This window comes from Glycine soja, chromosome 9 (assembly GCF_004193775.1).
Source record: "Glycine soja cultivar W05 chromosome 9, ASM419377v2, whole genome shotgun sequence".
Lineage (NCBI taxonomy): Eukaryota > Viridiplantae > Streptophyta > Magnoliopsida > Fabales > Fabaceae > Glycine > Glycine soja.
Window position 1 is genome coordinate 17,089 of NC_041010.1, and position 15,339 is coordinate 32,427.

Genomic DNA, 15,339 nt, shown 5'->3' on the forward strand with positions numbered 1-15,339 from the left:
GAAACTCCGATCATGCCAATGTGACCGGGGTTCAGTGAAGGTCACGAAAATAACACCCATTTTCAGAAAAGGATAATTTTTACAAAGTCTCTTTGCTCTAGGGGTTTTTAGAGGAAGTGTAACTTCAACCAACTTCAACATGATCTTCAGCTCCACCTAGATATCCCACCAACTTCAACAGGATCTTCTGCTCCACCTAGATATCCCACCAACTTATTGATGCATGTACATAATTCCCTTTTAACCTCACTATCAAATTGCATCTGAGAATTGTCATTGAACTCTGCATTCGAAAAGTGGACAACCACATGTAATGGGTGATGAAGTTGGATATTCCATCTTCGTTCAATGATTTCAAACACACAAGTTTGTGTGCTTATTGATTTAGTCAACATATGAGAAAGTTCCTAAAATCCTAAAGTGACTTAACCATGCTTTCAAGGATTTTAATCACTCACTCAACCATGCTTTCAATGATTTTAATCATTCTCATTTGTCATCTGGCTTTGGTGGGTTTGTGAGACTCACGCATGAAATTTGAGAGAATGAAATTAGTGATGGATTTTGCAGTACTCATTTGCAGATCATGGTTAGGACCAGAGGATTAGGTCGTGCCTTAGGTCACGTTACTGGTAGAGGTGTGGGCCGAGGAGATCGTGATGATTCCGATGATGCTCCGCAGCGTCGAAGCCTACCGCATCCGCACGGAGGCAGCGAGTCCCTGTGACTGCAGCGCACGATGAGCCAGTGGTCCCTGCGCCAGATGTAGAGGCTGACGTATTTCCAGATGACCCGATGGCACCAGCTGATGTAGAGGACACTAGGGCAAACATTCTTGCAGACACAGGCGCGCAGATTGCTGAGGATGAGCATGAGGGATTTCCGGGTGGTCCGAGCGACCTATCCGTGCTGACCCAGTATGCGGATCACGTTGCTTGCAGCATATGGACGGAAGAGGTATTTATAATATTTTTTTTAGTTACTTGTTAATTATACTTTATGATTGAAATTAGTTTTCCTTTAAATGATGATTTTAATGAATTTTAAGTTCCTTTATACTTCAATTCAGGAGTGTCCTGAGTTGAAGTTATCCTCTCACGGGAGGAAAGTCCATAGTTTAGGCAGGCTTGTCCCTGCCATTGAAGGACTAGTTGCTGGGACAGGACTAAGTCCTTTGATCGCGTGTTCGGTAGACACCGACAATCGGGGACTGCTGTCCTCGTTTGTCGAGCAGCGGAACCAGGAGACGTCTAGTTTCCATCTCCCAATGGGAGAGCTCACGATCACGCTGGACGACGTCTCCTCAATTCTACATCTACCAGTGGTTGGCGACTTGCACGCCTTTCAGCCCTTGCACGTGGATGATGCGGTTCAGATGCTGGGGGACTTATTGATGGTCTCTGTAGAGGATGCCAGAGCTGAGACAGGGAAGTGTCGTGGGTCGTACGTACGCCTTTAATGGGTATGTGATATATACGAGCGTCGATGTGAGGTAGATCATTGGACAGCTGTGGCTCACGCATATCTTCTTCATCTTTTGGGTTGCACACTGTTTGCTAACAAGAGTGAAACCAATGTGCATGTTGTGTATTTGGAGGCCCTTCGTAACCTCAGTAAGACCAGGAGGTACGCCTGGGGAGTGGCTGCCCTGGTGCATATGTACAACCAGCTGAATGATGCCTCTATCAGCAGCAGCCGACAGTTTGGCGGTTACATCACATTGTTGTAGGTAACAAACATGTTTTTCTTTCGTTGAGGTTCAACAATGTTCAACTTTAAATTTTGTTAGACTTTCATTATTAATGTTTATCATTTTGATGTTACCTATGTAGTGCTGGATTTATGAGCACTTTCCCTCAGTCGCGGAGTCCACTACTGATCGGGACTACGACGAGGATTCCCCGCGTGCATGTAGGTGGATTGCGATGAAGAAGACCGTGAAGAGCAAACGTACAGTGGCGTACAGGGAGCGCCTGAATCGACTCCGGATTCGAGATGTCTGTTGGATATCATATGGGGAGCATCGACCGGTCCGAGACTTCCATTTGATTTCATGTTATTTCGGTCTCCTGCACTGAGGGCATATTGCTGTTTATTACCGACCAGAGAGGGTCGTGCGGCAATTTGGATACACATAGGCCATTCCGGCTCCGCCTATCGATTCATGGGTGTCGTATGATGATATACACGACAGGTGGATGCACTACTCGGATCATATCGTTCTAGCAGGTGAGGTGTGCGCTGTGCCAGGTCAGTGTGTCAGTGACTACATATATTGGTTCTTCCGCATCTCTCATCCTTTCATGACACCAGGCCACACATTAGATCCTCCGCAGCCCCGAGTCGTCCCTCAGGTCCCCACAGACAGATATCCCTCACGTGCCAAAGCCAGGAGCACCGTCGACATCTGCGAGGCACGCTATGGAGGAGCCTAGACATGCAGTGATAAGTAATACTAATAATTTACGTCATTTACATCAACATTTTTCATAATAATTTGTGTAATCTGTTTGTTTTGTATTTAATAGGAAGTTTGCCATGAGATTGCTGAGAGGTTGGAGCGTCATCTTAGTCTAGAGGTGGTCACCCCAGGCTCATCGACACATGAGGTGATCGAAGAATGCCTCAAGATGGCCAGAAGTGTGACACATGACCAACTAGTATATGTTAGATCTCGACGCAAGCGGCGCACAGATTAGACGTAGTTTATTTACATATTTTATATTGATATTCGATGTATATGCAGATATTGTACATGAAACCATTTCATTAATAATGTTGGTTTTATTTATTTCCATTGATTGTGTATTCCATTTGCCTAAAAACCTAGAATCGTATCTCATATTTTACATTTGTGCCTATATACACGCGTGTTATTAAAATGATCTAGTTAACTTAGTTATAGTATATGTAAATTATTATAAATGGTCTAGTTAACTTAGTTTACCAACTAATAAAAAGTAATTTTTAATATATCTTTAAATATAATTGAAATAAAGAAGTTGAAAAGGGTGTAGAAAAGAATAAATTAAACAAAAAATGAAAATTGAAATGAAGAAGTTGAAAACATGGACACACATGCTTAAAAAACTTCTAATTAAAACAAATTTATAATTTTATTCTATCAAATTAAAATTTTTTTTTTAAATTTGTCTCCTTAGATAAAAATCCGTATTTATATTTTATAATTTTATAATTAGGCGTAACATTTATATTTTATTATAAGAGACTAAAAAAGAAAACCTTCTAATTTGAGAGACTAAAAAATAAAACATTCTCATCTCATTTGAAGCATTATACAACATATTAAATTAATAATTGACTCATATAATTTATTTATTTTCTTCATTTTCATATTTTGCGTCAGAGTTAAATGTACTTTGTTAAATATTTTTAATTAGTTAAACATTAAATTATTTTTATAGTAGTTTGTTTAAAAAATGAACTACTCGAGTTTAAATAATTAATTGTAATTTTTTCGATTGTTGTAGTAGTTTTTTTTATATTTAAAAAAAATTGCTCCATTTGTGTATAGGGGCATAAGGTGAGTTATGATCAGTTTCTGTATATCTCTTGATGACTTTGTATTTGCCCACAGTGAATTAATGGGAGGGTGAAGAGAGGGGAAAGAAATAAGTATTGGATTGTTCTAATGGAAGAGGTTGTTGGAGGAATAAATATGGGGTGGGGGGTTTGAAAGTCAAGAAGGGGTGTGTTGTAGGGTTTGATTGGAAAGCGGTGGTGGGTTAGTAATTGCAAGTTATTTAGATTATTTTGAGCAAAGTAAGAAATATGGGGTTTTGGATTGACTTGAGGGGCATATATATTATTTGTTACATATATGTATTTTGACTGAAATTCCTCCATATGTCTACACCTTTTTCAACTTCTTTATTTCAAACAGTACATTAAAAATTCCTCCATATGTGTATTTTGACTGAAATTCCTCCATATCTTGACTCGAGGGATCTTCCATTTCCAGAAAAAAAAAATGATTGTATGATACATGAATTCAAACAGTACATTAACTTCAACATAGTCGTACGAAATGAAATTCATATCAAATACTATAACTAACTCATGTTAATTTTGCGACAAAGACAACTTGTCTTCCATTTGCGGTACAGGTTTACTGAAAACAACTAAAATTTCTACTGGCCCAATCTTTTTTCAGTAGTTAGACTCAATGAGCACCTTCATCACGTCGTTGTTGGTTTTGAGTTCAATTATTTCGAATTGTAAAGTTTTTTCTGAATACTCATGGTGACTTGGTTTCCGAAAAAACAATCGCCTTACCATTTGTGTTTCATCAATACCATAAGGGAGAATCCCACGAGGCGCAACTTGCTTAATCAAATCCTTAGTTCATCCATGGTACATCCGATGGAAATGTCAAAGTTTTTGAGATTTTTTCCTGTGAACGAGTAACCAACAAACTCATTTTGGCGTGACATGTTCCATCTCCCATTGTAATATAGCAGGCATCATGAGTAGGGGTCATAGTAGCTTCAAGTAAGTTTAAAATACCATCTGGGGTTCTAGCAATGCTACATAATAACTCAATTGGTCCAACAAACGAAAATTCATGATTACACATTAACATTGTGTTAACATCAGCATCATCTTTCAATTGCATACATTGAAATCGAAATTGATTACCTACATACGTGAAAGGCAGCCGGTAGTAAATTTCATCCAAAAATTGCTTGTCGATTAGCTTAAGGATATTGTGTATTATGGTTTTTAACGTTTGAAAATCACACCCGTTAGGTACTCGAATGGGAACTGGAGTGAAAGCTTGAAAGGAAACACCATTGTCGCTGTGAAGAATGGATCCATTTGGAAAAATAAAACATAATGTGGAGTTCACAACTGTCTAACTGCTTGTCTCTCCCAAGAATGCCATAGTTTTTTGTAAGACTTGGGTTGAGACTAAAACTTGTGCTTTCTTACAGTGTTAGGTTGTGTCATATATATAGATGAGTTTTAATATCGGTGCTACATTTTTTAAAGATTAAAAATACGCATGTACATGCTTTCTGTATGTGTTGTCAACTACACCAATGACGTGACATGCTTTAGCTTGCATCAGATCTGCATGTGTAGTCATGTTGTGCAAGATCCTTTCATGCGCTTTATGTTAATGCAGACAACAATTTATCGTACACGTTTTTTCACAATGTGTTGTCAACTTAGACAATGATATATCATACATGCTTTTTTAGAATTAAGTAATAATTTTGTTGTGGACGTATTTAATAAATGTGAATATCCAATTCAAAACGATCAATCATTATAAATTACATGTTCAATCATCATTTATGTCAACATAGTCTCTCTTGAACATCACGAAGGTCTTGTAATGTTGCATTCTGCTAATATATGGATTTGGCCACGACTTCGCCTGCGGATGACAATTGCTAGACCATAACAATGCTACAGGCGATAAGGGACAACGTTCTTTTAAATAAACCTATTGTACATGCGAAAAAAGTGTTAACTCAATCCTACAAAACTCATTGCATAAATATAAAAAAAAAACTTCATATCTACAATGTACCTTAACAAAATGATTGTCATATACATGATCGATACAAATTATACAATGCAATGAAAAATTTGTCAGTGGTTGACTTCTAAGAGGAAAGAATGTCATGTTTTGTTGTTTAGACAAGGATACAACGATTACGTTATACCTTGGGTTCCTGCTCGTAGCTTTCTTCGGTGCCCCCTTTGTGTTAACCTTTGCTGGAGGAGGACACATCGAATTCTAATCAGGGTATGCAATTTCCCAAAGTTTTGTCCTTAGAGTAAACTTGCCACAAACATCAAGTTCTTTGAATCTTTTGGATATTGCTTCCATTACGTCCTTGATGCCCACCTCGGGCTCAGATAACCCTTGGTCTGAAAAACCGAGTCTCCTCCAGAACATATGGATTGAATCCAGTGGGATGCAAACACCAACATATTTGGATAGCTCCCAAGCACAAGGAAGACCAAGTGTGGTTCTCACCAAGCAACCACAACTTGAGGGATTCTTGCCAGCATAGTCAACACGCTCTAATTCAGCAACAATCTGATTTAAAGCATACCTTAAAACCATTCCGAGCAGCCTCCTATATAAGGTTTTTTTTTTAACACATGTCCAACGACATGTGTACTTGTTTCAAATGATGCTTTAATCTTCGTGTGCTACAACGTAATTATGTTGTTCATGGCATCCCACATAATGCTATTTTGTAATAGTCTTTTTAAAGAAGAGTGGGCATATTCAACCCTACATTTCAAATACCCAAATAAAAATAAACATATACAATAATACAATTCCATAAATTTGTCAATGTTAATAGAAATAGTTGAACAGTTTCATACTTGTTTGTTGTTGTGTTTCCTAAGTGCATCACCTTATTAGTCCAGGCGGAAACAAATTTTTCCTTGTGTGGTATTATCCATGTTTCCTTGACATAGTCAACAAACATTGGCCAAGGTGCGCAAGCCATTTCGAACTTCTTCAGGCATTCATCAAACTGCTATTCTGAAGGACAATCAGTCAGAGATCCCCAGCAATCCATGACATAATCCGAAGCATTTTTTTGCGTAATTAGTGATTTACATTTGACCATCACATTCTTATTTATGTGAAAGCTGCACAACAAATATGTGCATTCAGGGAATACATCCTTCACAGCATTCATCAATGTTTGGTCTCTGTCAGTGACAATAACTCCAAGGAGGGCATCACGCTTTAAAAAAAGGTCTCGGAAGCGTTGTAAAGCTCATATCAAATTATTAACACGTTCACCCTCCACATATGCAAAACCGGAAGAGAATGTCATCCCAGTCGATGTCACCCCAACAAAATCGAGTAGTGGGAGTCTGTACTGGTTTGTTTTGTAAGTGTTGTCTATCAAAAACACCAAATTACATGTGTTAACTAACTTCACTGAATCAGGGTGACACCAAAAGATATCATGAACCACGCCTTCATCCTTTATTCTGTGCCAATGAATATACTGATCACGTTCAAGAAACTTCATCAGATGTTGCATTTCAAGATCACTTCCTCTTATGGAAGAACGAAATGCACTTCTTGCATTGTATATCTATTTAATGGACGTACAACTATTGGCATTGTGTTCCTTGAGAGTTAGCAGAATGTTTCTTGGCTTCACCATGGACTTCGTCATATCAGTAATAAGTGTTTCAGCTTTAGTCAATCTCCTCGCATATGGATGTCCAACTAATGACTTGATCAATTCATGATTATGCACTTCACAAATCAATTTCACCATCCAACCTTCTTCTCCAACCACTGGCTTGCAACTAAGCTTGAAGGGACACCCACATTTCCTAGTCCCAGTGTCTCTTCTGATAAATTCTTTTTTCCTACACCTATACTCGTCACTCCTTTCACAACCAATTAACACAAACGTAGTCCTTCCTCTACTACTTGTGTTTGTGTCTAGCCTTAAAACCATCACCACAAAATCCGTTTTCATGAGCCACGGATCGAGCCCACTGCAAAACATCCTCTTGGCACTCAAACACCTACAAAGAAATCCACATAATTTAAGTTTTCTACCAGTATTCATTTTATTAAATCTGTGACAAACATTAACATTATAACCTGAGAAGTGTTGAACGCATCCGAACAATCAACATGTGGTTCATTCGCACATATGCTTTTGCATTTTCATAATCCATATCCGCTCGTTCAGACATTATTTCATACATCCACTCATCTTTGTCCATCTAACCAAATCAAACAAAAAATGGTCATACAAAAAAATTAGTAATTAAAAAGAAAAAAGGAAACTAAATTCAAAAAACAAAAAATACCAAAAATAAGTCTCTTACGGATCAACTTGATCCGTAACATTGACACACCAACTTCCGGATCAAGTTGACCCGTAAGTCTCGTACGGATCAACTTGATCCGGAAGTGATCCGTACGTCCGCGACAAACGCACCACCTTCTTCATACCTCGTTTGCCGCCGTCGACCACTACAACGCTCAACGCCGGTACCTTCATTTTCACCGCACCTAACAATTCCCAACGAACCCAAGAATCAGAGATAGTGCCGCACAAAAAAGAGAAAATGAGAGAAGCACAACCAACAAAAATGGAGTAAACTGCGTTTCTAAAAAAAATTACATTTTTAAGGAAGAAAGAAGTTAGGGGCATTTTGGCCATTTATAAAATTTACTGGGTGCACCAGCAAAAATGCTGGGTGCATCTAGCAATACTCAAAGTAAAATCTTGCTCCGGCCCAGCTCGAAGTTATAAACTTGCGGCAGCGCAGGTGTCCCTATTACCTGACTTCTTAATTCTCCCGCTTCTTCTTCTTCTTCTTCTTCTTCCGTCCAGTGCTTGTTCTCTTCTCAAGGTTTGTAAGCGTAACTATTTGTTTGCTCATAACCTATTTGACATTCATTCACGTGCTTTAGTAATGACTAGAGTCCTTCTTCATCTTATATTTTGTAACTTTATCCATCCAGATAGAATAGAAGGGTTGTAAGGGTTGTTCGATTCGATGACGACTCGAATTGCGCCCGGTGTGGGAGCCAATTTGCTGGGTCAACACGCCGCCGAGAGGAATCAAGACGCTACTGCTTATGTCGGCAATCTCGACCCTCAGGTAACTATTCTTTCTCCACACACTTCCATTCACTCATTACCACTTCTAAGTTCTATTCTAGGGTTTATTTATCCCTTTTCTTCTTTCTGCTGCAGATAAGTGAGGAGTTATTATGGGAATTGTTTGTTCAGGCTGGTCCAGTTGGTAATATCTTTTTCTTTTCTTTCTTAATTTTAGGTTTAAACAAACTCTAACTCATTCTCCTTTTCATTCCTTTCAGTTAATGTCTATGTTCCAAAGGATAGAGTCACCAACGAACATCAGGGTTATGGATTTGTTGAATTCCGCAGTGAAGAAGATGCTGACTGTGTATGTAACTATTCTATTCTGTTATTTCCAACTCACTTCTCCAAACCTACCTAACATGCTCTTCTTCTATTGCAGGCCATCAAGGTGCTTAACATGATTAAGCTTTATGGCAAACCCATCCGTGTCAATAAGGTATGAATACTTACTTATACCAACGGGTACAACTCTCATGTTCTTGTTCCTGTGCTTGCTTCCCTTCTGAATTCAAGTTTTTATTTTCTTCCATTCTAAAATGTTTGGTATGTGTGATTGAAAGTATTAATGCCAAACAAATAACAAAACAAAAACAGTCATTTACTAACTGATTCATGATTTCCGTGAATCTCCATGACCAGTTCTTGAGGGATGTTAGTTCTCTTGTATCTCAGGACTCTAGGCTTATTTATAGCCTTTTGAATGAGAATGTGTGCTAACTGCTAAACAATTTTGTTACCTAACCATTATAGTGCCACCATAACACTATAAGTGGCGTTTTTCAACACCTCTGTCATTTTATTCAAACATTATGTATATGATCTAACATACAAGGCTTTGTGTTGCAGATCATGAGAGATCCTGACACAGGAAATTCCCGTGGTTTTGGCTTCATTAGCTATGATTCATTTGAGGCATCTGATTCAGCCATTGAGGTATGCCTCAGTCTAGTGTTTGAATCATTTGTAGAAATATAGTGTGAGGCCAACCTTTCATTCTTTTGTTATACTTATTCAGTACTTGTGGATCATGAATTGGAACTAACTCACTAAAATATATAACACTCAAGAAAAAATAAAAATATATATGGATACATGGTTGGCAATCATTTATATAATGTTAGACTCATTGACCAGCTTGTGTTGTATGTAGTCTTGGATTCATATGTATAGAAAGCATTGTTGGGAGGGTTTCCCCCTCTAGGGCTTGACTGTTGTACATTGAGAGATTTGTGTCTCTCTTACCCTTACCGCATGGGATAATACTATAGGAAACCAAAACAATAAAAAAATTCATTGGGGTTATAAAAAATTCAGCCAAGCTAATGGAGCCTTCTGTTTTTTTTTTTTGCCTAATATGACCCAAAGTATATTCAAATGCTGTTATGCCCCTTCTGAAGAATGGAGACTGGTGGGAAGCATGCTTATTTTGTTCTGTTCATGTTAACTCTTAAGGTTAAATTGGATGGAAGGGGTGAAGTTAACATTATTAATAACGACAAACAATAAAAGTGAGAGAAAGGGTAATGGTAGCTTTTTTTTTTTTTAAAAAAGAAAGAACATATATCTTGGACATATTTATTAATATCTATTAAATTAACTACTTTTTTTAATATTAATAAAATTGAGTATTATAAATAAAACGTGAAGGAGCAATATTTAATTTCACATTTTATCTTTCAAATTATTGAAATGAATATCTAAGAAATCGTATCTAAATTATAATCGAAAAACCACACTAAAATTACTTGAGAATGTGTATCTAAATTTTGTTCTTACTAATTTTAAATAACTATAACTATTTAGTAACTTTATTATTTCTCAAGCAATTTCAAGGGTTATGTATTCCTGTCTCTGTATTTTTCTTTAAACTCCTTATAAAAACTTTAAATTTAAATATATTTTTAGTAGGATGTTAAAAACCAAATCAAATCGAGTGTAGGGAGAGAAAACAATGTCGTAGGCCTCGTGACAGAGTGAGGGTCGGGGAAGGGGAGGCGTGAGGCGGAATGAGGGTTTAAAACAGAAGACTCTAAAGTCTAAAGTCTCAACTCAAATACTGAATTTGTATAATTTTTATTTAAAAATTAATTTTATCTTATACAGACGACAGGCAAGCCTATTGGATAAAATTCACTTAACGAACCAGATTCAAGTATTGCTTATAATTATACGGGTTCGTAGAAGAAAAGCCTGCAATCCGCCCGATCCATGGGTTTAATGGACTGATCCATGAACCTGAACCATATAACTCCCTAGATAAGGTAATATAGATTGAGATGAAAGGGTAATATACTAGAAGACATTCCAATAATCAATAGACAAGCAACAGAGATAGTGTCATCCTATATCTGTTTAAAGACATGCAGATGAAATAATAGGATTAAATAACTTGAAGTCTATAAGTGAATAATATTAATATTATGAGGAGTGCTAGCAACATGCACTCTTCCATTGCTTGAACAATAAACATAGACACAGACCTTGAAACATTGCTGAAGCAAATAACGAGTTGTCAAGCCCTTGGACATGATGGATGCCCAACAATGGGGTGAATTGAGGGAGGGAGGGGAACTAGTTGAAGTGCAGGGAGAATGTGTTCCTCAGCATATGAGCCCAGTGGTTGACATGAATAAGCTACAATATCTCCAGCCTTCATATCAGTGACCCCAACACCCACAGCAGTGACCTCACCAACACCCTCCACACCTACCATATCACATTATTATAAGCTAATAATGTTTCATATCCTATTTACTCTTCACAAATACAAGAAACATTAATTAATTGTTTTTGTAGCAGTAAGAGAATGGAACATGGAGTGTAGGGTAAAGAGGGGACTTTATAAACTCTTGTGCGAAAGTAGACATCAATGAAATTAACCCCAACAGCTTTGTTCCTCACACGGACCTCGCCTTCTTTTGCCTCTCCAATTTCTACGTCCTCCCATTTCAGAACCTGTCACTCCACAATTCAGTGTTGAAGACTATGTGACTGAAACATAAATAAGAAAAAAACAGACCTGAGGGTCACCAAGTTGCTCAACTCTGATAGCTTTCACCATTTTTCTAGTTGCCGATGAGTGATGATAACGAAGCTTTCGTGGTAAATGGACAAAAGACTTCACTGTAATAGTGAACTCTGCTTTGGAACGCCATCAACTAGAACGGGAAAAAGATAATAAAATGATATGTTATAAAAAAATAAATAAAAAATGAATGTTAAGACTCAGTGTGAATTTATTAATAAATACTATTTTTTTATGAAAAGTGTGTGCCTAATGGTAAAACTAATTTAAGATACCACTAACCTGTTATAAAATTTGCTACACGAATGACAGATTTCATAATATATGTAATTTTATTACGGGATATAGTACTACTATTTATGCGTACGTTGATTCTATCGCTAAACTAAACAAGAATTGAATTCTAATTCTTAATCTTTTTCTTAACTAACATTTATTTTTGTTCCGTTTTGTACTTGTGTAGATTGTCTTTGAGTTCGGTTGAGGATCTTTCAGGTTGTTGTGGTACATTTGTGATGGTGTGCGGCGGCAATAGCCACCTGGAGAGATTTCAACACCCAAGTGAGAAAGCCTTTATAAGAAAAAAACACCCGTGAGAAAGCAACAAAAATAATAGTGAGTATATGAAAAAGGCATAGTTGAAAAGGAGTTTTTTCTTTATCCGTAAAAGTTAAAGAGAATATTAAAAAATTTATAATAACTTAAGTAGCATGTTCAATCAAAATGAATTAGATCCCTTGATCGGGAAGTAGAATCTATGATTATTAGTGTATATAATACAGGCAGGCATCTGGAGGTGACATGTTTGGTGGGTTTTCTTTTCTAGCATTAGCTGAATATATGCTATGAAAGAACCCCTTATTGAGAGTCAATAGTTGGATTCCAAGCTATCGAGAAGACATGAATTGAGGTAGAAATGAAATGGTAAAACTCCAACAAGCCAAATTTAAAACTTACAGCTTGATTATCATTATACAATTACAGTGCAAAGAGTTTTTACAACCTTATCGTTCTCCTAATGCAAATCAGCCATACATAGACAAATGTACTACAGTAGTCAGACAACCCTGTAGGCTGTAGGACTCTTCCAGCTGCATCCCATTCCAAATTTTGTGAAATCCAGAAATCAAAGACAAAGGCAACACTGAAAGTCTGCATTTCTAACTGAAATATTAATAATAAGGGGCCATTAATTTTCAAGTAGCCCATATCTAGAGTGATGACAGAAAGACTTGTGTAGCTTGTTCTTGGAGGACAACTGATTTAGATGGCATTCGACCTTCCTCTGATTCTGCACATCAAAATAGATATCAGAACTAAATAAATATTGCTATGGAAGAACAGGAACAAAAATGAATTCTCAATAAGGGAAGCATTAAGACAGGCACGTTGGGGTTTCAGTGCAATAAGCATTTGTTAGACAAAAAAGGAGTTACCACTTAAGTCTTAACCACCACTTCTTATGCAACATGGAAACCAACAGATACCATGAAAATGATGATACAGAAAAACAGTTTCAACTTCAACCTCAAACATTTTTTATACCATGCATGGCTTCCTTGTCAGCACCCAGAGGTGATCCATGGACATCTCGCCGGGTTTGGGCAGCCTAAGTGTTTTGGGTGTCATCCCAACAGACAACCTCTGATTAGTCACCTGCAAATCAAAATTAAACTCTTCAGCTTTTAACTTAAAGAGTTAAAACTTTTTTAAAAAAAGCCACTTGGATATCCTCATTAGCAACAAAGTAGAGCTCATAAAACATGATGTAACTAGGGTCTTAGGCTCCCCAGTGTGTACCCAAGGTATCCTCCTAAGATTCAATCTTTTGGATCAATTATGAAATTAATATTCAATCTAAACTTAGTCAGACTTAAATTCATCGTTCCTCCTCAACAGTTTATTTTGCAAAGATCACATGTCCTCCCCCACAGTAGCTAACTTAATAAGAAGATGACGCAGGCATAACGGAACCTAGAAGTTTTTCAATTTTGAACAGATTGGGCCACATTCAAAAGTCAACCTTATTTTCATTAGGACAATTTTCTTAAGAAAAGTGTGCACTGTGTTATAATCCATGGCTCAGAGGAGAGAGAAGAGGGAAATGTACAAAACTAAACGATGAAATTTAGTCAAAATGAGAAAATCAGTTTATAGAATATATAGCCAATCCTAATAACGCTAGTATCCTATATCTTTAATATCATGTAAAACTTTTTTTTAAAACTTTGTTCGTTTTATAGAATGACACAACACTCTCTTTATGTTTGGATTTTTATTTTGTTGTTTGATCAATATATTGTCCAATAGTTCACTAGGTAAAATTCACCAAAAAAAATGTTCACTTGGTAAATGGAGCATACTGTTGTCCAATATACTTTTATTGAAATGATAAATTTTATTATTCATAATGGAACAAGAATAATCATCACGTAATTTCTCTTCTTAAGCTAAAAGCAGAAAGCAAACACCACTATTTTCGTAGATGCATAACTTGCTTTGTTATAGTTAGCTTATTTCCTCTGTCCCTGCAATATGATCATTTTCATGCTTGCTATTTTTGGTTTCCCATCACTTGGATCACCATAAGAGCAATGTCATAGTCATTACTTGCTTGTTGCTACATACAAATTGGATTTGAGTAGCATGCTCAACATTTTTTGTTTTCTCTAGATGGATGCTCGGAGCCTTGCTATGGAAATGACACTTGTTATTATGTGGCAAAAGCAACGGAGACCTCAATTTTATCATCAATATTGAAATCAGGTGTCAAAAGGTCCTTCCAATAAGACTGTGGATCCACCACCTCGCTCATATACTGCCGGGGACATGCTTGCTGGTAGGCTAAATAATGCTAAAACATGTAAAGTTTTTAAGATAACCAAATTGACTTATATTATTATTTATTATTGATTATGGTCAAAAGGATGATGACACTAGGAAAAAAATAATACCAAGAGTTTCGACGTCTTAAGGTTTTATAGTGGGTTTTTCAAAAGCAATCATTAAGCCCGCTTTCCAAAACACAGACTCAACAAAAAGCGTTACAACGTTTCGATATAAAAACACTATGTTTTATATAATAATAAATGCATTATATGTTGTTCATATATTAAACATTTTGAGTGTATTAATGTCCGTTGGATGATATATCCTTGGATGTAACGGTGGATGACATATAGAGATTAAATCATTCAATGATAAAGATCATTCCAAGTTGACTTCTTAACAAAATCAACCTTTCTGTTAAAATTTTTGTAAAGATGTTAGCAAGCTCATAATCATTGGGTACAAACTATAAGTCCATTGTCTCATTCTAAACATGATATCTTACGAAATGATGTTTAATTTCTATATGTTTAGCTCTAAAATGCAATGTTGGTTTTTTTTAAAGACTAATATGAGCTTTATTGTCACAATAGACGGGAATTTTACTCTTATATATACTGTAGTCTTCAAGCTAATTCTTTATCCAGAGTAGTTGAGCAAAACAACTTGTTATTGGCATATTCAGCTTCAGCAATATATAATGCAGTTGACCCTTGCGTCTTGCATATCTATGTCACTAAGTTTCCACCAATAAAGTGACAGCTTCCACAAGTGCTTTTTCTTTCAACTTTATCATCAGCATAATTAGCATCACAGTAGCTTGTAAGTGTGAAACTTTCA

At 36.7% G+C, this 15,339-nt stretch overlaps 3 protein-coding genes and 1 pseudogene across 5 annotated transcripts in view; 2 read left to right on the forward strand and 2 right to left on the reverse strand.

The window, feature by feature from the left end:
- The first annotated feature begins 795 nt into the window (after positions 1-795).
- LOC114367688 (protein MAIN-LIKE 1-like) lies at positions 796-2,699 on the forward strand. Its single transcript, XM_028324887.1, has 4 exons — positions 796-957; positions 1,070-1,447; positions 1,833-1,997; positions 2,529-2,699. Exons 1-4 carry the CDS (start codon positions 796-798, stop codon positions 2,697-2,699), a joined length of 876 nt encoding a protein of 291 aa, XP_028180688.1.
- A 5,557-nt stretch (positions 2,700-8,256) lies between these two features.
- LOC114366848 (splicing factor 3B subunit 4-like) lies at positions 8,257-14,672 on the forward strand. Of its 2 annotated transcripts, XM_028323862.1 has the most exons (8): positions 8,257-8,388; positions 8,501-8,640; positions 8,736-8,784; positions 8,861-8,949; positions 9,025-9,081; positions 9,492-9,578; positions 12,134-12,285; positions 14,344-14,419. In XM_028323862.1, the coding sequence occupies exons 2-7, from the start codon at positions 8,536-8,538 to the stop codon at positions 12,152-12,154; spliced, it is 408 nt and encodes a 135-aa protein (XP_028179663.1). In that variant the 5' UTR covers positions 8,257-8,388; positions 8,501-8,535; the 3' UTR covers positions 12,155-12,285; positions 14,344-14,419. The 2 variants fall into 2 exon arrangements, with proteins under 2 accessions (XP_028179663.1, XP_028179662.1); XM_028323861.1 differs by lacking the exon at positions 12,134-12,285 and having other exon boundaries at positions 14,344-14,672.
- Positions 10,931-11,803, reverse strand: LOC114366847 (annotated as a pseudogene).
- Positions 12,601-15,339, reverse strand: part of LOC114366843 (protein FAR-RED ELONGATED HYPOCOTYL 3-like) — a 49,406-nt gene continuing 46,667 nt past the window's right edge. For both annotated transcript variants that reach the window (XR_003657056.1, XR_003657055.1), the window contains 2 exons: positions 13,216-13,326; positions 12,601-12,961 (listed from right to left, as the gene is read on the reverse strand). The gene's annotated coding sequence lies outside the window, so the exon portion shown is untranslated. The remainder of the gene's footprint in view (positions 12,962-13,215; positions 13,327-15,339) is intronic.